Source organism: Microcebus murinus, chromosome 13 (genome assembly GCF_040939455.1).
Source record: "Microcebus murinus isolate Inina chromosome 13, M.murinus_Inina_mat1.0, whole genome shotgun sequence".
Lineage (NCBI taxonomy): Eukaryota > Metazoa > Chordata > Mammalia > Primates > Cheirogaleidae > Microcebus > Microcebus murinus.
Genome location: NC_134116.1, coordinates 34,436,900 through 34,462,351, shown reverse-complemented (window position 1 = coordinate 34,462,351; position 25,452 = coordinate 34,436,900). Strand labels below are relative to the sequence as shown.

At 36.6% G+C, this 25,452-nt stretch overlaps 1 protein-coding gene across 2 annotated transcripts in view; it reads left to right on the top strand.

Moving 5' to 3' along the window:
• Positions 1-444: 444 nt before the first annotated feature.
• NDFIP2 (Nedd4 family interacting protein 2) overlaps positions 445-25,452 on the top strand; it is a 63,036-nt gene continuing 38,028 nt past the window's right edge. Inside the window, exon 1 of one of the 2 annotated variants that reach the window (XM_020290295.2) lies at positions 445-777. In XM_020290295.2, the coding sequence (XP_020145884.1) occupies positions 460-777 (318 nt within the window). In that variant the 5' untranslated portion in view covers positions 445-459. Of the gene's footprint in view, positions 781-25,452 lie in introns of both variants that reach the window. The other variant, XM_020290294.2, reaches the window with a different exon arrangement.

The following is a 25,452-nucleotide window of genomic DNA, read 5'->3' as shown; positions in this document are numbered from 1 at the left end:
GCCTTGGGGCAGAGGGCATATATAACTTCCTCTCATTTTTGCTGTGAACTGAAAACTGCTCTAAAAAGTCTTTCAAAAATCCCTTACCTCATTAATGATTTTGAATGAGCTTCCCAGGAATGTCCTAGAAAGGAATCTCCTTGCCATGTCCTAAGCTGGGTGAGTAATAAGAGGAAGCAAGCGTTGGGTGAACAGGCGACCTGCCCTCAGGTGGCCTAGGAAGTGCGTCCCCTCCCTCCTCAGCATCCGTGTCCCAGTGGTGTGACTGTGCACTCGCTTGTGCCTGCCCCAAACCGGTGCACACGCCAGAGACCAATCCAAGCACGGTCACTACCACTCCTCCTCCCCGGCTCCTTCTGCCACCGTCCGCTCCCTACAAGTTGACACCCGGGCTCCCCCGGACTTGCTTTACTTTCCCCTCTCCTCCCACCCAGCGACCCCCTCCCACCCGCGGCGCCGATGGGCCGCCGGCGGAGCCACCGAGTATGCGCGGCCACCCCGAGCATGCTCAGTAGCGCGCGCGGCGCCCCGGAGCTGCTCCACCGAGCCGCGGCGGACGCGGAGCTCTTCGCGGCTGCTGCGGGAGCCACAGGAAGTGAAGCGGCCCCGCCGGGCCACTGCGGCGGCAGAACCCGAGGCGGAAGGGGCGCTGCGGCGGCGACGTCGTTGACGAGAGTAGCCGAGGGAGCTGCGCGCCGAGGAGACTCGCTCGCTCGGAAGCCGGATCCCGAGCCGGACAGGATGGATCATCACCAGCCCGGGACTGGCCGCTACCAGGTGGTGAGTTCCCGGCCTCCTGTGCCTCCCGGAACCCGGGTCTGCCTCCCGCCGTGGCCCCGGGGGTCCCTTTCCTCGGGTTATTCGTGGGGGAGACGTGTATTATTATCATTGTTGTTGTTGTTTGGAGGTGCTTCACCCACACCTCTCCTGTGGACCTCCGTCTGTGACTTCTTCGAGACCCTTCTCTCCCGCCCCAGGTCTCCAAGCTCCTGAAGCCCCGTATAAGACACCCTCCCCCGGCACACCTTAAAACTTATGTCTGTATTTCTCACTTTTATCATTTTCTTATTTCCTGACCCAGTCACTCCTGAGACATTCTAGTCGATTGTCTACTGGAAATGGGGCTGAGTTCACACACCTGCCTGGAAGGTGATCGCCGTCATAAATGGGGTGGGTGGGCCGGTGGGTGGGAGGAGGAGGTGTAAGCCCTACGTGGGGTGGGATGTGGATTTATTTGGGGGAAAATGTGGGTTAGGAATTGTAGAACTGAAGAGAACGAATATCCGTAATGCTTATCTTGTCTGTCTGCTTTAGTTAACCTTGTCATTTTTGTCCTTTTCCATTGTGTTAGTATTAAAAGTGATTGTATTCTTTTTTTCCCCCTTCATCCTCACTTTTTTTTCTTTTTTGGCGGGAGGGGAAACAGGAAGTTTTATTAGAAAAAATTCTAATCTTGTTCGAAAAATTATTTTTCATTAACTACATGGTTTTAACCATATAAACCTTGGTAACTGTAAGTTGAAATGAGTGACATGTATTTCTCTGTATTTTCAGTGTCAATTTTTCTGATATATTTTTTCCTTTGTGTATGCTGGTGGTGTCATTGGAGATTCCTATTGTAAACCCTATTTAAAAGTGGACTCAGCAATAGTAGACTATTCTCTTGCAGCTAGGTAGCATGTTATTCTGTAAACTTTCTGATGGTGTTTTTGTTAAGTCTGTTTACCAAGGGAGAGGAGAAAAGCATTAATATGTAGTGCTAGTGGTGCAGTTTATGGTTTGTAAAATTTTACAAATTTAGGTATGTTAATCCCAGATTTCACCTTTCAAATGTATTTGCAGATGTAACACTTAGTTATGAACGAGGAATTTCTATTAATAAGTATATTCTGACAAATACGAAGGACACTGTAAGATGAGGTCCCCATGTATGTAATTTTGCATTTTTCTAAGATAAAAACTCGCAATGCTTCCATTTTCAACTGATTTATATCCTGTGAAACCTCTAAATGATCCATATTCTGAATCCTCTGAAATTGTATCATTTTTTTTCCAGAATTGCTTGGAAAGTGTTGTTGCTTCCAGTCTGGAAAGCGTTTTTCAATTTATCACCCTTTTGGTGGTTTGATTTTTTTTTTTTAAGGCATTCTTATTTTTGTAAATGTTAGTAAAAATAAAATGCAGTAAATAAATATTGAATAATATTAGCAGTGGAGCTTGTTTCATTTTTCTAATCTTTCCTATTTCTATGTGTTTCTCTTAACGAATAAGGTGATGTGAATTCTTTCCCTTTGGATGTTTAGCTTATCAGAATCCACTATGTTCTTATATACATCATTATTCAAAATATTTTTAACTGATGTAGCTGTGCCTTAAAATAATATTTTATATTGTCACATTTGTTTTCAATAGTTATGACTACTTGAGACTTATTTTTTAAAATTCCTGCTACCGAAATTTTGAAATTTGCTCTCGGTTTTCAAATATTTTTTTTTCTCTATGATTCTTTTCAAAATAAGTGGACATATTTTATTGCTCTTTTTTCAAACTGAAGATGTGTCCTACATAGACTTTGAATGGGTGGAGGTATTCCTTGAGAGTAGAGGGCAAAAATCAGTCCTAAAGATACGACATACCAGTCCTTTTACAGGATACAACTGTAAGTAGGTAGGACAACAGATTGTTTTTCTTGTAAGGCAAAGCATTAGAGAATCTTAGTACAATTTAAATTTGGATTCTAATTTCTTTTACTGTGTAATTAACACAGTGATTTCATCTGTACAGCATAACTCTTGGTTTTGTTGAGAATGGCCTGATTAGTAACTATATCTAGGTATATGCCAGAGAAGCAGCTAAAGTGACATTTCCAGTAGACTTTTTAAGCTAGGGATCAATCTGTGTTCATATGTTGAACACAACTATTTTGTGGTTGCCTTTAGTTCAGTTTTTGGGGAAACTGGAATGAATAAACTGGAGTAATAAACAACTTCAGTTGTTGACTGTTAAGAGATGACTAAGTCAGGAGATAGGTAAGTATACTTGGGGTTCGTGTGATACATGATGTTAATTTATCACTTATTTAAAGAGTTAAAATACAGTTCTTCATAACTGGTTAGTAGTGATGCCTAGGACTATCAGAATGCCTTACTACCACTAAGCAATGCACGAGCTTTATCTAGAAACTGCTTTTTCTGTGGTCTCTTCTTTTTTACTGTTGTTAAAAGGGCCCAAATTTTGTTAAGTAAAGCAGTGGATAACAATGCAGAACTACCGAAAGTCGTGATTGTTACCCTTCTAATTTCAGAAAAAGGCAGATATGATAGATAATTTCATTGTGTTATGGGAAATTCAGTTTTGTTTGATAGGAAATGAGCGATGTGGCCAAACTATGGAGTAGTAGTCTTGGCTTGCAGCTGTTAGACCACATTCTAACTTTGATGTTCTCTATTTTAAAGGATAATGTACCTGTACCAAGCTGCCTACTAAGACTTAAAAGGTATTCTGTGTACAAGTTAAATTGGCAGTGTTGATTGTAGCAGTAGTTTCCCAAATTATATTCCAGAATGATGATAAGTGTTCTTGGAAGATTTAACATATCTTAACATATTGAAACATACTTTAATGACATATTAAAACCAAGAACAATTCTACAGTAAAGAATAGTTTGGATGTGTTTAACCTAGCTTTTCCTAATTTTTGACCACAGGTTTTTTTGTTTGTTTTGCTCTTTGTTTTTAAAATTTTAAGATATTAACATTTTCAAACTATTAGTTTTCCATAGAACATAATTTGAAGCATTCATTCTGTGAAACTGTAGGTACTTTGCTTTTATATTTGGAGAATTAGAGTTGCCTTTGATAAATAAGCTGGAAAGGAGGCTTAACTATTAGTGGGTAAAAAACCACAGGTTTTAAAGTTATGTAGGCTTTTATTTAGGTCGTAGTGTTAGCAGTTTGTTTGATCTTGGCTTAGTTACTTCACATCTTGAAGCCTCAGTTTCCTTATGTTAGTACTTAACCTCATTAGGATTATGAGAATTAAATAATGTTATATAAATAAAACATATAGAGATTGGTGCATGATAAATAAATACTCTTTTTATAAGCTAATAAGTTTGTTAATGTTTCATGGTTGCTGGCAGAAAACAGGAGACCCCCAGGTCGGAGACAAATAACATTATCACTCATGGGACAGCAAGCAGCATGAACATCAGCATGTTTGCTTAGGTTTTCATTGCTACCAAGTCCTGTCAGTGTGCTGGGTGTCCATGTGAACACATGCAGTGTGAGTTTGTGTCTTTTTTAAAAAAATTTTTTTAAAGCAAGCAGCAAATATTGTAGCAAACAATAAACAAGCTAGTTCATATCTCCCTGAGATGGCACCTGCTGTTGCCTTGACCTTGTTTGTTGCCTATGTAACTTATTATTACACAAGAAACAGCTCAGTATCAGGAAATGGAAAGCTTTGCAAACTGGCACACTCAGCAAGAATATGCAGGGACTTTCAGGCCTGTGGCCGACTGCCTCACCCAGTAGTACATGTTCTCGATGAGATAACATATGGTGATTTTTAGGGGTAGTTGTTCTATTTTCCACTTTTAAAGAAGCATGCCATCCTTTTTACCTTATGTTGCTCTCCAGTTATCACCTTCTTTTCTTGGCCAGCCTGGTTGCTTTGATCTTGTTTCTTTTGAATTTGTCAGTATACTGTATCTGGTTTATAGTCTTACCATACCTCTTTTGCATAATGGTTACTCAATTGCATAAGCTAATAAATATTTTTCAGTTCTCATATTGCTTGATTTCTATTATGTAAATATAGAAATCCTTGGAACTCCTTGAAACTCCTTCCTTATTCCTGATACTAAGAAGCTTTCTGCTTCTCTTGACTTCTCTGGCTTTTCTTCTCTTAGAGAATTCTTTTTGTACTTAATCCATACTCCTTAAAATATTCATACTTTCCATGGCATGGAATATTATACTAGTCTACTTACTACTTCCTTCCTTCACCCGACCATCCTTCATTGTATCATTTGCACTACATGGGTCATATTTGTGGAATACAAGTTGAGTATCCCTAATCTGAAATCCAGGATGCCCTCAAATCTGAAACTTCTTGAGTGTCACATGATGCCACAAGTAAGTACTTAACATGTAAGTACTCAACCAACACAAACTTTGTTTCATGTACAAAGTTATTAAAAATATATCAAATTATCTTCAGGCTATATGTATAAAATGTATATAAATGAATTTTGTGTTTAGACTTGGATGCTATTCCCAAAATATCTCATTATGTATACGCAGATATTCTAAAATCTGAGTAAATCTCAAATTTAAAACACTTCTGATTCCAAGCCTTTGGATAAGAAATATTCAACTTGTGTAAGTTCTGTTTTGTCTTTTGGCTCAGAAACCTTCAGTGGCCTCTTATTGAGTCTGCCTCTAACATGTAATAAGATTTAATATTATAATTTTCAAATATATAGAAAAGTTGAAAGAATTGTACAGTTAACCACCCTATAAATTGTAGGGTCTATAGTTGTTAACAGTTTGTTATTTTTTTACTGTTGTAAATCTGTCAATCCATTTTATTTTTTTATTTTCTGTATATAAAATTTTATTGAATCACAGCCATACCTATTCATTTACAAAGGCAGAGTTGAGTATAGTCATGTGCTGCCTAATGGTGCAATATTTCATTCAAGGAGGGATGTCATAACAATAAGGGGCTGTATATATGACAGTGGTCCCATAAGATTATCTATGTTTAGATACATAAAAACCATTGTGTTACAATTGCCTACAGTATCGAGTACATGCTGTGCAAGTTTGTAGCCTATTGGCTATACCAGATAGCTTAGATATACCATCTAGGTTTGTGTTAAGTATAATCTATGAAGTTTGCACAATGATGAAATCACCTAACAAAGCATTTCTTAGAATGCATCCCCATCATTAATCTATACATAACTATATTTGAGACAGAGTCTGCAGAGCCTGAAATATTTACTATTCTGCCTGTTTTATTGAGCTTGGACTGCTATAACAAAGTACCATAGACTGAGTGGCTTAACAGAAATTTATTTTTCAGATTTCAAGCCTGGTAAATTCAATATCAAGATGCAGACCAATTTGGTTCTTCAGAGAGAGCTCTCTTCCTGGCTTATAGATGGCCAGAATGTGTCCTAACAAGGTGGAGAGAGAATTCTTCCTCTTATGAGATGCTACTGCTCTCATGGAGACTCTACCCTCAAGACCTTATCTAAGCCTAGTACCTCCAATGGGCTCCACCTTTAAATATCATCACTTTGGGGATTAGGGTTTCAACATATGAATTTTGGGTAGACACAGACTTTCAGCCTACCATTGCCCTTTATAGATCAATTTTACTGGCCCAGTACAGAATGTTACTATTACCCTAGAAAGTTCCTTTATTATCCTTATGAGTTTCTACCCCACAGGTGACTATTCTGACTTTTTCACTTATAATTAGCTTGTTTTGCCAATTCTAGAATCATATAGCTATAGTCTATAAAGTGCTTTCATTCAGTGTGAAGTTTTTTAGGTTGATCTATGTTATTGTGTATATCAGTAGCCCTTTTTTTGTGGAATAATTTTTCAGCATATAAATTGTATGAATATATTATAGTGTATCCATTGCTCTGTTGCTGGATATTTGAATTGTTTCCAGTTTTTGGCTATTATTAATAAAGTTGTTATGAATATTCTTGTGCAGATCTTTTTGTGGACATATGTTTATATTTTTCTTAAGTGGAATTACTGAGTAAAAGAGTAGGTGTATGTTTAATTTTATAGAGAACTATCAGACTTTTTTCCAAAGTAGTTCTACCATTTTACACTTCTACCATCAATGTGTGAAAGTTTTGGTTGTTCCATAACCTTGGTAAAATTATGTTGTCAGTCTTTTTAATTTTAATCATTCTAATGGGCTTACTGAATTTTTGAAGTTTAAAATTCCTGTTGTAAGTATGCACATTCCTTGAAAAAGCCTTCCATAGTTGTACAGTGTCATATATTACCAAGATTGGTGAGATACAACATGGGGAGCATCATTTCAGGTAGTAGTAAGTGCTTTGAAGAAAACAAAGCAGGTTAATGGAATAAATAATAAATTTTTTCAGTAGTGAAATGGCAATAACAAAACAGTAATTACTTACATTATGTCAGTAATGCTGAGAACTATGCTAAGTGCTATATACATATTAGCACATTTAACCCTTTGCACTCGCTTGCTTTTTTCTCATTATCCACTCGACATTATCCACACTCGACATCTGAGTGCAAAGGGTTAATCCTTAGGATACCTTTTTGAAGTATAAAGGATAATGTCATTATTCTCATTTTGCAGATGAGAAACATGAAACACAAAGAAGTTAAATAGGCCCAGCTGTGATGGAGCTGGAATTCAGACCTGGGTGTTTATAATGCAGTGTAACAAACTACTCCAAACGCAAGCATTTTATTATCTTTCAAGTTTCCTTGGGTTGACTGTGAGCAGCAGAGTAGTTCTTCTACTCCATGTGATGCTAGCTGGGGCCACAGCCATTCTGGGGCCCAATTGGGTTGGAACTTCCAAGATGGCTCACTCACTTGGCTGGCAGTTGATGTTGACTCTTTTCTGGGAGCTCAGCTGGGACTGTTGACTGGAGCATCTCGGGTCTCTTCTGTGTCCCCTCTGAATGTAACCTTGGCTTCTCATAGCATGGATGGAAGAGGAAGCTGCCATTCTTTAGACCAGGGCGTAGAAGTTCAGAATGTCATTTCTGCTGCATCCTATTGGTCAGAACAGTCATAAGGCCAGCCCAGATTTAAAGGGAGAGGAAATAAACTCCATTTCTCAATGCAGGGGAAGGGGAGGAAGAGGAGGAGGGGGCACATGAGCATACATGGAGGGAAGTAATTGATGGTGGCCATCTTTGCAATGATACAGCACATCAGTCAATCAGTGGTAGATAGGGATCAGGTTAGTCAGGGAATTCCATCCTCTATGAGAGTATGACAGTCAGCATGAGATTTGATTGAAAAGTAAAGATCTAGTTCTAGTTGATGAATATTACAGGTGAGATAATGGCCCATAGTGGAAAGGAGTCTGTTCATTTAAGACATAGAAGGAAAGCTGTGTGACTCCAGCTGGGTGAAAGGGATGGCTTAGAGTGGAATGGAACAAAGCATGGAAATAAATTGTATGCTGGATTTGATAGAAGACTAGAACTCTCATTTATAACTCCAGTTTATAATTTTTGTTTCCTGAAAGCAGTCAGGTCTTGCTACATAATTTGTAAGACCCAATGCCAAATAAAAATATGGGGGGACCAGGGGTGGGAAGTCAATCTCCTTTTTCTACAGGACCCCCTTTCTCCAGGTCTGCAGACCCCCAGGGGATTGCAGTCTCCATGCCAGGCCATGCTCATCACCTGGATCAGCAATAGGAAAGAAGCCCTTCTGGTTTGCCCACTGAATGTGCTGTGATGATGCTAGTCTGGGATAGGGATGGCCATCGCCTTGCCTTGCCCCCAGTCACAGGGTAAGAATGAGAGGTTGAGCTGAGCCAGGGGGTTCAACTGACTGAAAACCCTTCCTGCAGAGGCAGACTGCTTGTGAGCTGTTCTAAGTCCCTCACACATGCTTCACTGGAGTTCTGTTGAAGTTCATTTATAAAACTCATTTTCAAAGATAAAATTTCAAGGCAGTGACCACACAGTATTAAACCCCTGTCATGGGGTCCTCCTGAGTGGGGTCCTGTGTGACTACAGTGATCAATATGCTCATAAAGATGTCCCTGAAAACAGTGTCACTGCAGGTGTGGTGGTGGTTATGGTGATGATGTAGACCAGGGGTTACTGAACTTTTATCTATCAAAGATAAGATAGTAAATATTTTAGGCTTTGCAGTCAATGTGGTCTCTGTCTCAACTACTGAAGCCTGCCTTTGTAGCACAGCGGTATCCATACCAAATATGAAAACATGAATGTATCTGTGTTCTAATAAAACTTGACTTGGGAAAACAGACAGTGGGTTGGATTTGGCCTGCTGGCTGCAGTTTGCCCACCTTGATGTGATGCGATAGGAATGTACCTTATGTAGTCCTGAAGCTTGGGCCTGCTGAGGATGCTTCTGAGAAATTAATTTTTTATTTCACCCCTTGTCTTTAAATGAATCCTTAGCAATGTGGTAAGGTTGTTTTGCATCCCTTACATGTACCTGGTAATCAGGCAGGCACAATCTGTCACTAGAATTGGGGTGGAGATGAGTGGGTAGTGGAATAGAGTATAAAACTCCCTGTGATAATGGCAAAGAAACATTTCTCAAGTCTAGTGGAATCTTCATTCTGTTTGAGTGGTCACCTCATCAATGCCATTCTTGACTACCCTGTTTAAGATCACTATACCTCCTTCATGGTACTCCCTATCCTCATTCCCTGTTTCAGTTTTTATCCAAAGTACTTATCACCATCTTATATTACAAATATTTAGCTTATTAATTTCATACCTCCTTTCTTCCTGAACATAAGGCTCATGAGGGTAGAGAGATTTTTGTCTCTTTTGTTCATTGCTATATCTTTCTGTACCTGGTATATGGTAGGCTCTCAACAAGTATTTGATAAGAATGAATGAACAAATGGTGCTAGCTCAAGACCAGTGCTCAAGACCTTGCCTATGTTATTTTATTCTTTCTTTTATATTTGTTTCATCATTGTTGCTTAGACTTGGGCTCCTTAAAGTGGTGGTGGTTTTTCGCGTTCCCTTCCAGCTTAACATCTGTTGCTCAGTCTCCCTGTCTCTTTTGCTCTCTCTCTGACTGGTGTCCCCTAGAGTTGTTCAGTAAGCAACCCATGAAGCCGTAATGTAGTGGCCTTGCTCAGTGCCTTCATTAACTGTGGAGTTGTGGGTACTGCGTTGATTTTCCTCATCTGTTTTATATTGCTCACTTGTCAACTATTTTCTTTCATTCTTTCTTTAATGTCTGACCTACATTCTAAAACATTGTCCAATTGTATGTATGTTGATAGTATATTATTTTAGAATTTTATATCCACTTTCTCTATGTGTAGGCTTGACTCGAGTTTAAGTGGCTATGAAATGGTATGGAATAATTCTGTTGACTTATATTGAATGTAAATTTACTGACAAGATCATTGTAATTAAGACTATTCTACCTCTACCATGTGATTGTAAATCATCATATGTCTGTGTTTGCAGGACATATTGTTATGGTATCTTTCAGAAGTTTGATCACTTAGCTAGAATTAAGGTGTGGATAAAATTCTTGTTAAAGACATGCCAAATGCAAGTTGGGAAATGCAGTAGTTTAAGATTTACTATCAGATTATTTCAAGGTTTGACTTGCTTACTTTTAAGATTTGTTTGAACATGAACAATTTAATATTTTAAAAGTTCAGGAATGTGCTGTGGTTTACTTTGTCTATGATGTTTCTCCAGAATTACTCATAATGTAAAGAAATTGCACTGTTTGGACAGAGGCTTTGAGAATAAGGAAATAAACTGGAGTTTATTATGTATAAGAATCTTTTAATACGATAATGTTAACCTCTTTACTAGTTTTGAGAATCTTAGGACATATAGCTGTTAAATGATGGACTGAAGAAATCAATAATGACAGCTTTTATAGAACATTTGTCTATTTGCTCTCACTTCGGGAGAGCTTTCACCTATATCAGATGACCTTTTGCATGATTTCCCCAGAAAAGGAAGGGTTTTGAGGTAACACTTGCGAACCTTTTAAGTTTTGGTTTGTAACCTTTAGAGAACAACAGGAGCACCTGCTTACCTCCCTCATCGTTGCCTAACGTGTTATTGCATTGCACCCCTCAGCCATGGTTTGAACTATATGATACTCTTGTTCTCTTGCCCTGCTGGTCTCAACCACCACCTCATACCATGCTATCTCTTGCTTCCTAGCTTTTGAACATATCCCCTTTTTCTCCCTCCTTCCTCCAGTACTGATTTCTATTCTGTATTCAGATCTTCCCTTCCCTTTTGCCTCCCCACTTCCATTTCCCACTCTTCACTTTCAAATTATGTGTGTTTTTTTTTTCACACTGTGCACTTATCACTGTCATAGCCCTCATTTTTCATGGTCTATATTTCCTCACTAGATTGTAAACTCAGTGGGAAGGAGGGCTTAGATCTGTCTTGTTTATAACAGTATCTATCATTGTTCTGGACCTTTTATAGGTCCAAAATAAATACTTACTGAAGAAATAAATGAATACCTTTTGTGAATGATTCCATGGGAATACTGGGATACTATCTTATATTCATAAATTAATATATAGTTTTATAGAATTCTATGCTGTAAAAGTAATAATGTATTACAGAGCATATACGATGTTCATGTTGTCCATAATTAGGGCATATACTTTGCTATAGTGCTGATGACTCAGTTTAGATGAATTGTGGTGTTTTTGCCTAATTCCTCTTCTGGCTAGTGGCTTACATTAGCAAGATGGTAACCATGGTTAGGTTATTTGGTCTACCAATGGAAAGGAGAAAACTAATTTTCAGATGTTGTGGAAGTAGGGGAGTCCTTAGTGATCATTTTCTTCTACATTGTCATTTTGTGGAAGACTATCTGTTAGAGGTGCTGTTCAAGGTTATGCAACAAATCTGGAAGACAAATTTTATTTTATTACTGTAAGCATATCAACTGAGTTAAAATACATCAAAGATTCTGGGAAATAAAACTTTCATTATAGCTAAGTTTCTTTTATTCATGGTGAGACCAGGTTAAGGAAGTGCATTGGTGGTTTAGCATTGGTGGGTCAGTGGCAGAATTCTCGACTCCCGTGGTGAAGCTAGGGAGCATGGATGGTATAGCATAAGAATCTGGTAGTCCTCTAGCTACTAAGTGAATCCAGCTGATTATGTAGGACTCAACTACCCTGTAATCTTTCATTGGGCTGGATTCAGCTTGCAGTCAAATACATCATATTTTAAAAAATCATATTTTAAAGAATCAAATAGTACACATATATAGTTTTAAAAGTCTGAGTGCTAAAAGACCAATCATGAGAAATGGTAGGCTCCTTTTCCACCCTTTGATGTCCAAGTCTTTTTGCTCAAAATAAAAAGAAAAACAAAAACAAACCAGAAAAAGACCTTTATTTCAGCTGCTTTGTTTACCTCCATATTTTTTTTTTTTTGAGACAGAGTCTCGCTTTGTTGCACAGGCTAGAGTGAGTGCCGTGGCGTCAGCCTAGCTCACAGCAACCTCAAACTCCTGGGCTCAAGCAATCCTGCTGCCTCAGCCTCCTGAGTAGCTGGGACTACAGGCATGCGCCACCACGCCCGGCTAATTTTATATATATATATTAGTTGGCCAATTAATTTCTTTCTATTTATAGTAGAGACGGGGTCTTGCTCTTGCTCAGGCTGGTTTTGAACTCCTGACCTCGAGCAATCCGCCCGCCTCGGCCTCCCAGAGTGCTAGGATTACAGGCTTGAGCCACCGCGCCCGGCCATTACCTCCATATTTTTAACTATGCAGATTCAGCTACTTGTTTATTTATTAATTTTACTTTGCTTTCTTACATGTCCTTGCTTTCCCTACCCAGGTCATGATCTTTGTAGTCCCACATCTTGGGTTCAAATCTTGATTCATTACAAGCATAGTGTGCGCTTAGGCCAACTGCTCCATGCTGTAGTTTCATTTGTAAGTAAAGATAGTATGGGTACCTGTCTCAGAATTATTATAAGGATTAAATGTATAAAACCACCTAATTTTTGCTTAAATCAGCGATTAGGTTCATTCACATTTTATGACCGAAAATATTGAATATCGTGTATAACTTTTTAAATATTTCATGAAGTTACCTAATTTTTTTCTTTAGTTGCCTGTATACCTATTGTTAATTTTTTTCTTCTTACCTTACTTATTTACTATTTTCCTCCTTTTATGGTTTACTTTGCTTTTTATGTCTAATTTCTACTTATTTGATACTTTCTTAGATATCTTATTTTCTAATTCAATTTTTCTGTGGAGGGGAACACACTCAGTATGATTTCATTCCTTTTAAATTTATTGAGACTTATTTTATGGCCTGAATATCTATCTTGGTGATATACTGTTTATACTCGAAAAGACTGTATTCTTCAGGTGTTGGATATAGTGTTCTATAACTGTCAGATCAAGTTAGTTCATAGTATTGTTCTGACCTTTCATATCTTTACAGAATTTTGCTTTCATATTCTGCTGATTTTTGCTGAGTAAGAAGTTTTTAAATGTCCTGTGTTTATGGAAGTATCCTCCTTTAATCACCTCAGTTTCTTGCTTTCCTTATTTTGAGTTCTATTATTATGAAATGTCCCACCTTATTTCTGGTAGTTATCTTTGTCTTCAGTTCTGTTTTATATAATATTAAAATAGCTATTCCAGCCCTTTTATTATATATTTTTGCATGACATACCTTTTTCTATCTGTTTATTTTATCTAAGTCCTTTAAGTGTGTCTTTTGTTGGTAGCACATAGTTGGGTTTTGCTTTTAACAGCTTCTGCCTTTTCATCGGAGTGTTTGCATTTAATATATTTATTGATATGGTTAGTTTAGGTCTACCATTATATTGTTTTCTGTTTTCTATTTAAATATTTGTCTTTTTTGTTTGTTTGTTTTACTTTTCACTCTTTTTTTTTTTTTTTTTTTTTTTGAGACAGAATCTCACTGTGTTGCCGGGCTAGAGTGCCTTGGCATCAGCCTATCTCACAGCAGCCTCAAACTCCTGGGCTAAAGTGATCCTCCTGCCTCAGGCTCCTGAGTAGGTGGGACTACAGGCATGTATCACCATGCCCAGCTAATTTTTTCTATATATTTTTAGTTGGCCAATTCATTTCTTTCTATTTTTTAGTAGAGATGGAGTCTCGCTCTTGCTCAGGCTGGTCTCGAACTCCTGAGCTCAAACGATCCTCCTGCCTCGGCCTCCCAGAGTGCTAGGATTAGAGGTGTGTGCCACCGTGCCTGGCCTGTTTCTTCAAGTTTTTTTCCTGCCCCAGTCTCTCTCATTTTCTTATAGTTTCACATTTCATATTTTTTTAATTTAAAAAAACCCTTTTTTTGTTATCTATTTTAAGGGTATAAAATAACCGTGGCTCTGTTATTTTTAATTATTTTTAGTCTTTTCTGTTCTTTATAATGGATAAATTCTATCATTAAACTTAAGTTCACTCTTTCCTCTTACCTTCATTGTGCCTTTTATCCCATCTAGTGAATTTTTTATTTTGTATATTTTATTTTTCCATTCTAAAATGTTTATTTGTTTTTTTTTTTATGTTTTCTATTTATGTGCTGAGATTCTCTTTTGATTGATTTCAAGGTAATTTTGCTTTGCTTCTTGGAACACAATTATAATAGCTACTTTAAAATCCTTGTATGATAACTATGACCTGAGTCATCTTGGGGTTGGCATCTACTGATTGCCTTTTCCCTGGAAGAATGATTTGTATTTTTCAGTACTTCTAGTAATTTTGGATTTTTTCCTGGGTCTCCTGAATGTTTTGCTTTGGTCCTCTGGAGGATGTTGATAATTTTTGTTTTAGCAGGCAGTCAACTCACTTAGACTCAAATTGTAAGCAGTGTCTCATACTGTGTGTGCAGTTGTTAAAATCTTAGCTCAATTCCTTAGGCCTTTACTAATCTGTTTTGGATCAGACCTACGCATACATGGCTTGAGGGTTAATTACCCTCTTTGTTGCCTGCCTGGGCTCCATTCCATGCCTTCTCTAGCTAGAAAAAGCAGGGTTTCTACTGGGATTTTAGCAGCCTATGCCTCTGTTCCTGTCCACAACTTGTGGCTCTACCTCAGAGCAAAACTGCGGAGAGAGAGGGAAACTTATTTGGTGCAGGTTGCTTCTCCAGGTTTTAGCAATCCTCTACATCCCTCCCTATTTTTTTTAATGTTCAGAGTGCCCAGGTGGTTGTAGGGTTTTTGGTTTTTTGTTGTTGTTTTATTTTGTCCTGAGTTACTCTCAGTGGGAGGATTAACCTTTAGGGGGAGCTACTGCCATGCTGGAACTCAGAACTTGAGCCAACTATAGATTTTTGAGATTTTTTTTCTACTCCCTGAATTAGCTTTCCTCTTAGTACTTTATTTTTATTTTTCTTTCATGTTGGAAGTTTTCTTTAAATTTTGGTGTTCTTTCTGTGCTGATGTATATCCTATAGCTTTCTGTGTTCTTGACTTGTTGATCTGTGGGTTTCAGTGTTTTGTCATTTCTTGGTGAGCCAGCATTTTCATTGGGGGCTTCTCCAGTGTCAGTGTCTGCAATTTTGTTAGTAAGCTATGGTGGTAGGTAAGGGATAATAGTGGCTTGGATTAGGGTAGTGGCATTGAAGGGGAAGTGCATGGATGGATTCAAAGAGGAGTGTGTGTGTGTGTGTGTGTGTGTGTGTGTGTGTGTGTGCGCGCGCGCCTGTGTGTGTATTCAAATACTCATAAAATCTATTTGTGGAGAGAGAGAAGGGCAGGGTAGATTACTACCTGTGAATTTTTATTGGAAGCATCTTGAAATAGAAACAGACTGAATTTAGAGACAGTAAAACTTGGGTTTGAATCAGCCTGACTCTGCTCCTAATTAGGTGTGTCCATTCTGTTCTTTAAAGTTTGTTCTTTACCTGTAAAAGGGAGGATGATATCCACCTCAGAAGATTATAGGTATTAAAATAGATGATATAATATATGTAATGTGTCTTTGTTTTGTTTTATTTTTAAAAACTAACATATATTGTATCTTTACTGTGTCAGGCATTATTCTGAATATTTAAAATTATTAATTTTTGTCTTCAAAAACTATATCTAAGTCATCTAAGTCATTCTCATTTTATAGCTGATCAAAATGAGGCCCAGACAGGTTACAAAGTTGGTAAGCGTTGGGCCTGGATTTGAGTCTGGAAAATTTGGTTCAAGAGTCTGTGAATTTAACCAGTGTGCTGCTTATTCTTAGCCCAGTGTATGTGATTGAGGATAGGCTCAGAACTCTGTGCAAGTTGTTATTGAATTTATCTGTATGTTATATATTCCTGCAAAGTGCTTTTCATTGACCTAATTAAAAACAAAATTACTATATAAAGAAATACTTTCAAATCTTTATTCATTGGTGTTTTAGTTATGTTAAATAAGGATTTCTTTTTAAAGCAAAATTCAATCTTTTAAAAAAATAAAGTTCAAAATTTAGGCCGGGCGCGGTGGCTCACGCCTGTAATCCTAGCTCTTGGGAGGCCGAGGCGGGCGGATTGCTCAAGGTCAGGAGTTCAAAACCAGCCTGAGCAAGAGCGAGACCCCGTCTCTACTATAAATAGAAAGAAATTAATTGGCCAACTGATATATATATATAAAAAAAAATTAGCCGGGCATGGTGGCGCATGCCTGTAGTCCCAGCTACTCGGGAGGCTGAGGCAGCAGGATTGCTTGAGCCCAGGAGTTTGAGGTTGCTGTGAGCTAGGCTGACGCCACGGCACTCACTCTAGCCTGGACAACAAAGCGAGACTCTGTCTCAAAAAAAAAAAAAAAAAAATTTTAATTACCAGGTTTTTCCTTCTCCACATCTATTTGGTAAATATGTTTATTATGTATGCTGAGATAGGTTTATGGATAAACGGAATTTGAGTACTACAAAGAACCAACTACTCAGGTTTTCTCTGGATAGTATTTTTTCCTCTGGTTTCTTCAAAAGCACAGTTTTTACCTATTTTTTTCTTGTGCATCTTTGTTCCTATTGCAAGTAAATACAGTAATAAATTCAAGTATGTAAAATTTTAGTAGAAAATGCCAGTCAAGTTAAGATTTTTAAAACCTCAGTCTAACAGTGTTTTCATATTGACTAGTGCCTTCAAAAATGTGGTGTTGTAGTGATCATTATAACTTGAAAATCAGTATTATTTATATAGGAATAAAGAAATGTGAACCTTCTAAAACAGAAATCACCAGGCTCAGTTGGGTTCACTGGTAAATTCTGCTGCCTTAGTCTGTTTTGTGCTGCTATAACAGAATACCACAGACTGAGTAATTTATAAGAATTTTTTTTCTCACAGTTCTGGAGGCTGGGAAGTTCAATGTCAACGTGCCAGCATTTGGTGAGGGCGTTTGTGCTGCATAATCCCATGGTAAAAGACAGAAGGGCAAGAGTGTGCGAGAGAGCAAGTGGAAGGAGGCCGAATTCATCCTTTTATTAGGAGCTCAATCCTACAATAATAACATTAATCCATCCGTGACCGAATCACCCCTTAGAGGTCCCACCTTTCAACATTGTTGCATTGGGGATTATGTTTCCAACACATGAACTTTCGGAAACACATTCAAACCATAGCATCTACCAATTATTTAAGGAAGTAATCATTCCAATTCTCTACAGTCTCTTTCAGAAGATTGAAGGAAAGGGAATACTTCCTAATTTATTCTGTGAGGACAGCATTACCCTAATACCAAAACCAGATAAGATATTACATTATAAGAATATAAATATGCAAAACAATAGCTCTTATGGACATAGATATAAAATTTCTCAAAAAAATATTAGCAAATAGAATCCAACGATGTATAAAAAGAATTATACACTGTGACTGTGTGCAATTTATCCCAGGTATGCAATTCTGGTTCGACATTCAAAAATTGTTCACATCAGCAGGCTAAAGAAGAAAAATTACATCATCATGTAATAGATGCAGAAAAAGCATTTGACAAAATCAAAAATCTGTTTATGGTAAAACTCTCAGCAATCTAAGAATAGAAGGGAACATCTACTGAAAACTTATATCAAACACCATACTTCATACTTGATAGTGAGAATTCAAATTTTTCCCTCTAAGAACAAGGCAAGGGTGTCCCCTCTTACCACTGCTTTTCAACATCATACTACAAGTTCTAGCTAATGCTAATGCACAAGAAAGGAAATAAAATTTCTGTAGATTGGGAAGAAATAAAACTATCTTTGTTTGCAGAAGACATGAAAATATCAAAGAATTGATAAAAAAAACCAAAAAGCAAAAAACCAACAACAACCCCCCCAAAACCCTCCTGGAACTAATAAACAATTATAGCAAGATTGCAGGATACAAGGACAAAAATCTATTGTTTTTGTATATACTGTCAATGAACAAATGGAATTTGAAACTAAAAACACATAATACCACTTATATTAGCACCCCCGAAAAAGAAATACTTGGGTATAAATCTAACAAAATACATACAAGAACTATATGAGGAAAACTACAAAACTTTGCTGAAAGAAATCAAAGAACTAAATAAATAGAAATGGAAAGATAGTCCATGTTCATTAATAGGTAGACTCAATATTGTCAAGATGCCAGTTCTTCATGACATGATCTGTAGATTCAGTGAAATCCCAACTAAAATCCCAGCAAGTTATTTTGTGAATATTGACACACAGATTCTAAATTTACATGGAGACACAAAAGATTCAGCCTAGCCAACTCAATATTAGAGGAGAACAAAGTTGGAGGACTGACATCACCCGACATCAAGAGTTATTATAAAGCTATGGTAATCAAGACAGTGTAGTATTGGCAAGAAAATAGACAAATAGATCAGTGGGACAGAATGGAGAATCCAGGAATAGACTCACATAATTATAGTCAACTGGTCTTGACAAAAGAGCAAAGGTAATACATTGGCTTTTCAACAAATAGTGCTAGGACAACTGGGCATTTACATTGCAACAAATTGAACTTAGAAACAGATGTTACACCCTACAAAGAAATTAGTTCAAAATGGACCACAGATCTAAATGTGTAAGGCAAAAATATGAAACTCCTAAAAGATAACAGGAAAAAAATCTAGATGATGTTGGATGTTGTGATGACTTTTTACAAAGAAAGAATTGATAAGCTGGATTTCATTAAAATTTAAAAGTTCTGCTCTGCAAAAGATACTGTCAAGAAAATAAAAAGACAAGTCACAGACTGGGAGAATATATTTGCAAAAGATATATTTGATAAAGGTCTGCTATCCCAAACATACAAAGAACTCTTAAAACTCAATCATAAGAAACACAACCCTATTAAAAAATGAGCCAAAGGCCTTAACAGACACCTGATCAAAAAAGATACACAGATGGCAAGTAAGCATATGAAAAGATGGTCTACATCGTTTTGAAATGTAAGTTAAAATATGTTACTTCTACTACACACCTATTAGAATGGCCCAAATCCAGAAGACTAACAGCAAATGCTGGTGAGGATGTGGAACAACAGGAACTCTTGTTTATTGCTGGTGGGGTTGCAAAAGAGTACAGCTACTTTGCAAGGTAGTTTGGTGGTTTCTTAAAAAACTAAACATACTCTTACCATAGCAGTGGTGCTCCTTGGTATTTACCCAACAAATACTCAACAAGGTTGCAAGCTTATGGTCCACACAGAAACAGGAACACGTATGTTTATAGCAGCTTTATTCATAATTGCCAAAACTGTGAAGCAACCAAGATGTCCTTCAGAAGGTGAATGGATAAACTGTGGTATATCCAGAAAATGGAATATTATTCAGAACTAGAAAAAAATAAGCTATCCAGCCATGAACAGACATGGAGAAATGCAGAATTACTAAGTGCAAGAAGCCAGTCTGAAAAGGCTTTATATTGTATAATTCCAACCGTATGACATCCTAGAAAAGCAAAACTATGGAGACAGTAAAAAGATCAGTGGTTGCCAGAACTTTCCTTTAGCAGGAAGGGAGAGATGACTACGTGGAGCACAGAGGATTTTTAGGGCAGGGAGACTACTCTGTGTGATACTAAAATGGTGGATGCATGTCGTTATACATTTGTCAAAACCCATAGAAACAACACCAAGAGTGAACTCTAATGTAAACTATGGACTTTGGGCAATAATGATGTGTCAGTGTAGGTTTATCAATTGTAACAGATGTACCACTCTGGTGGGAGATGTTGATAAGAGGGGAGGCTTTGCATGTGTCAGGGCAGGAGATATATGGGAAATCTCTGTACCTTATGTTGGATTTTACTGTGACTCTAAATCTCTATAAAATAAGATTTATTAAAAATATATGATGAATCAATATAGGGGTACATGATTGCTAACATTGAAAGGAACAGAGTGAGTGCTAGTAGGTATATGCATTTGTGTTTGTCTTCTGATAGTCTCAAGTTATTCAGATTATGTGTTTAGATTTAACAGCCAACTTTTGAGAGGTTTTGCTTTGGCACGTAACATTTGATGGATCAGCCCTTTAACTGTTGTCTGTAGTGGTGTCTTGGCATTTGCTGTGCTTCCTGGATGAATCATCAACAACAGCATGTCTAAGTAATTGATGTTACTGTATTTAGTTTGCTTGAGGATTCTGTTCTTAGCTTCCCTGTATTTGTTGAGGGAAGAATGAAACTTTCTGTGAAGGAAGTTGATGTTTCAGGCCTGGTTCTTACCATTGACAAGATGGGATTTGTACCCATTTCCTGCACCCAATATTGTACCTGAAACATACCAGGCATTTGGTAAATGTTGGCTGAATGATGGATGACTGACTGAATGAACGAAAGTGCATGAATCACAGGAAGAAAATGAGGCTGAAAGAGATTAATAACACAATCAAGGTTATCTAGCTAGTAGGTGATAGATATTTTAAATTTAGATCTCCTGGCATTAAATCATGTTCTTTTTTAGTTTATTCATTTAGCAACTAGATGACATTCTAAAAAGATGGGAAATCAAATAAGACAGTACATCATGCTAATTTTTAAAATGACAAAAGAATGCTTGTAATAGTAACTTTAACAATATTACACGGGATTAGTCCCTTTAACATCTTCCAAATGAATCTAAACCAAACCAGTTACATACCGTACAGCTTCAGTCTGGTCATTGAGTCAGAGATAATATCCACAGCTCTGGATTCAGTTTTAGCTAAGGCTCTTTAAAGTTGGCAGAAGAAAGTAAGGGCTGCTACAAAAGAAGCAGAACAAATGGTCAAAGGTAGAAGGAAAACCAGAAGGGAACAGTTCTGAGGAAGCTAAACAAAAAGTAATTAGAGGTACAGTCCAGTGTGTTGAGTGTATTGAAAATTTAAATAGACTGAAAAGAGGCTTTTGGATTTAACAATTAGAAGGTAATTGTTGTTAGCAAGAGATTTTGAGTGAAGTCAGATAGTAATGGCTTGGTGAAGACATAGGAATTAGAAGTGCAGAGAATGAGAATAGTTAGATATCTTTTTTTTTTTTTCTTTATAGGATGTTTGTCACTGAAGGAAAGAAGGGAGAAATAGAACTAGTTCAAAAAGCAGGAGAAAAAATATTTTTAGCTGGGGTAGGTTTTTTTCTTTTTAAAATATGGTGTGAATAGAATATACATGTGGGTAGAGAGAAGTGGTGTTGAAAAGGAAAGAGAAGTGATTTAAAGAAAAATCAATCCTTTGGGAGGCAGGATCTTCTCTGTACAGTTGTCTGGCATTTGGGAGCAAAGAACATAAGTTAGGATGGGTGCCATATTGCTAAGTTTAGAACTGCAGAATACAGAAGTTGGAGTTTTTGCTTGAAAGCTTGTTTTCTTCTCTGAAGGAGGAAGCAAAGATTTGGACTGGGGGTTCCATGGTTGGAAGTGAGGAAGGGAGAGTGGTAGAGTTGAAACACCTACCATGGTGATGACTATTTCTGAAGGCCCTGCTGGAATTGGAAACTAAATTTGTAGTGGCACCAGTTTACATAGTCATGTGATTTGTTTTCCTTCCTTCACCAGAAGGCAGTAGACAGCCTCATCCTAAATTGGGTCTTCATGGTGTAGACTTGGCCAAGGATAAGAGGACTAGGGAATTGAGGGTGTTGGTGTCATGCAACTTTTTCATTTTATAGTCCAGACTACATAGGATAGAAGGTGAAACCAGGTGGCAGCGAATGGAGGGTGCAAAGAATAGATTGAGTGAAAGTAAGGGAGCTAGAAGGTAAAGGCAGGAAGTTGGGATCAGGAACCAAGCTGTATAAGATGAATGTTTTTGAGAAGAAGCAGCATTCAACCAAGATGAATGTTTTTGAGAAGGAGCAGTTCTAGTTGATGACTAGGTCAGGGAGTCTGTCAGGGGAGTAAAGAACTGAAATAGTTACTGGATGACTCAACTACAGGTATCATTACTTCTTGTTTTATAGCTAAAGTGTTAGGATGGTTTAGGTGTCTTGTATTACAGTAGCATTTAAGGTTGAGGGGATGATAATGAGGATGGGGATACTGGCTTGTAAATCCTTCTTACTGGGAATGATTTGAATCCTTGTAAATACTACTGATAAGAACAGGGTAAGAGAGAGTCTAGCAGGCTAGGCTGTATTGATGGTGTGAACTTTGAGAAGCTCTTGATCTGAAATTGACAATATCTGAGAAAATTTTTCTTCTGGTTTCCAGATAAGGGAGAGGGAATGGAGGATCAACATCCTTATTTGAGAGGGCTTTGAGGGAGGTAGTGCCATTTAGGAAAAGTTGGATTTCAATTAAATGTGAAGAGATTATTTTGTAAAGTGGCTGAAGGTATAGAGGAGTAATGATCATATAGGGTTTTTAGAGATAGAGTAGCAATTGTTAGAAATTGAATTGTAAAGTTTTAACTTAATGTATTTGTTTTTATACAATATATTCTATTTTCTTACTGTATAACATTTTGTTTTTTAAATTTTATTTTAAAATAATTTTAGACTTACAGAAAAGTGGTAAAAATACTACAAAAAATTCCTGTGTACCGTTTACCTAGTTTCCCCAAATGATAACATTGTACCACATTTGCTTTGTGATATTCTTTCTTTGTATATAAGATATATATATATATGCACATATACATATTATGTATTTTTCTGAAACATTCGAAAGTAAATGGCAGACATGATGTCCCTTTACATCTAAATATTTCAGTGTGTATTACCTAAAAGCAGAGACATTCTTTTACATAAGTAGAGTGCACTTATCAAAATCCATAACATTTATATAATACTAAACATATTTCACCAGTTTCCCTACAAATGTCCTATATAACAAAAGTAAAAACTTTTTAAAATCAGGATCTGATCTATGATTGGACATTATATTTAGTTATCAAGTCTCTTAGTCTCTCTTTACTTGAAGCAGTCATCTAATCATTTTTGTCTTTTACGACATTAATGTTTTGGAAAGGTTCAGGTTAGTTATTTTGCAGGATACCCCACAAATGTCCTGTTTTTTCTTATACTTTCTCCCACTTGTTTTACAGTTCATTGGTTATTCTTGCTTGAAATAATTATAAACTATGATGGTTGTCAAATGGTGATTTCTTAATTCTATCATTTTTTTTACGTTTATTAATTCGAATTCTTTAAGGAATGGTTTCCCCTTGCTCCCAATTTGTTTATTCATTTATTTCAATATGAATTCATGGGCTCATATTTTATTCTCTGAGTTATAATCTGATACTGTCATCATTTATTTTGAGGCTCAGATCATCCCAGATTTGGCCAGTGAGAGCCTTGTCCATCTGCTCCTGTGTCCTTGTACCATGTCCCTATCATTTTTGCACTTTCTTGCCATAGAGCATTTAGATAATATGAAAATATCTGCCTTATGGAGCTTACTTTGAGTAGGAACACTGTTTACAATTATATATAGGGCAACAGTAGAAGAAAACTGACCAACACCAGTTGTTTGTGGAAAGTTTGTTAGAGTCCTTTATCAGTTGGATTGTTGAATAAAGCAGTGAGAAGTTGTTGACATATTGCTCACAGTGTTAGTGTGCCATCCTTAACAGTTAGAGTTCTAAAGAATGGATAGTATTACTGTGAAAACGGAATGGTTTTTTTAGATTATATAGATGAATGTATAATGTGGTTAATAACTAGTTATGGCAGAGAGTACCATGAGAACAAAATCTGACAGGAAAGAGAAGAAAAGCCCTAATGAATTATTTTGATCTCTAAATTGGCTTTTTTTAGAAAATTATCATATTAAAATAGATACATGCTAATATTATATGTATTAGTACTGTTAAATGATTTATGGGAATAACAAACATGATCATATGTGGGTTTATATACCTGACTTTTCTCATGAAGCTGATCATGATTATAAAAGGTTATTGAATGGTTGTAGAATTTGTGATGGTCTTCTTTATTGTCTTTGAGAAATTTTACAAATGTGGATTTTCTAACTTGTAGAAATTTATTCCTTTATGCACAGATGGAAATCTCCTCAACATGTCACATTCTGTCCTACATTAAAAACAAAAAAAGTATGTTCCTTTTCATCCCTATTCTAGGGAACTTAGAAAAAAATACAGAAAAGTAAAAAAAAGAAAATACAACTTTTAAGCAACTATTCTACCTATTTTGTCTATTAACAATCATTTTGAAACTGTTAACATTTTGCCTTATTTAAAATTGGACTATAGGATTCACACACACACCCCTTTGTTACTTCTTTAACATCTTATCATGAGCATTTCCTTATGTTTTTAAATGTTCTTCCAAAACATCATTTAAAAAAATGGCTGTATAATATTCCATTATATTGATATAATGTGTTTAAATGTTCTGTTTTGCATAAGAGGGTGTTTTCCAGTTTTTATTATTATAGCATCATGATGAACAGCTTTATAAAGAAGTCTTATTTTAAGTTTCTCAGTAGTTCCTTAAGATATAGTCATAAAATGGGGATTATTAGGGTGAAGCGGTTGAGTGTTTTTGTAATGACCTTTTTATTTTATAGTAGTGATATATGCTTATTTTTTAAAATACAGACAATAAAAATCTAAAGAAACAAGCAATCTAGGCACCCAAATCTTACCAAACAGAAAAAAATCTATGTTTAACACTTGGTGAACATCATCCTATTCATGCTTTGTATAGATAGTAATAATTTTGTAATTATGGGATAATGCTATTTATACTACTTTTAAAACTAAAAATAATATAAGGTATGATTTTTTTAAATTAAATAACAAGGGAAAAAATCTTAAAGAACTACTGAACTCTAGGTAAAGATTTCTTCACCACAGAACTCTTATGTTTTGTACAAACTAACTTCACTAAAATTAAGAAAATAATTTATAAAAAAACCTATCAAATTAGAGTAATTTCTAAAACTGCATGTTTAAATTTTAGTTATTAAAGATTAAATTGCTGTGAAAAATGAGGTGATTGGTAATAATACATTTATCTCTTCTTTCTCCAGTTCTTATTTTTATGTTGTTTGTATTTTTGCTCTTTCAGGGCATTTAACGTTTGCTTTCCGTTTACTAGAAGTTTAGTCTTTAGCTTTGTATTTAGCTTTGGTTCTACATTTAAGCGGATTCAGTGCTTACTACCTTATCTTTTCCATTGTTTTTCTGTTTCTGTGCTTTTTATTTTGATTGAGTTTTTGGTTGCCTTGTTTTTATCCTGGGGTAGTTTTGTTGAAGGACACGGGGGTGCTGTGTATTCTGTGTCTTTTTTGCATGTTTGAAAATGTCTC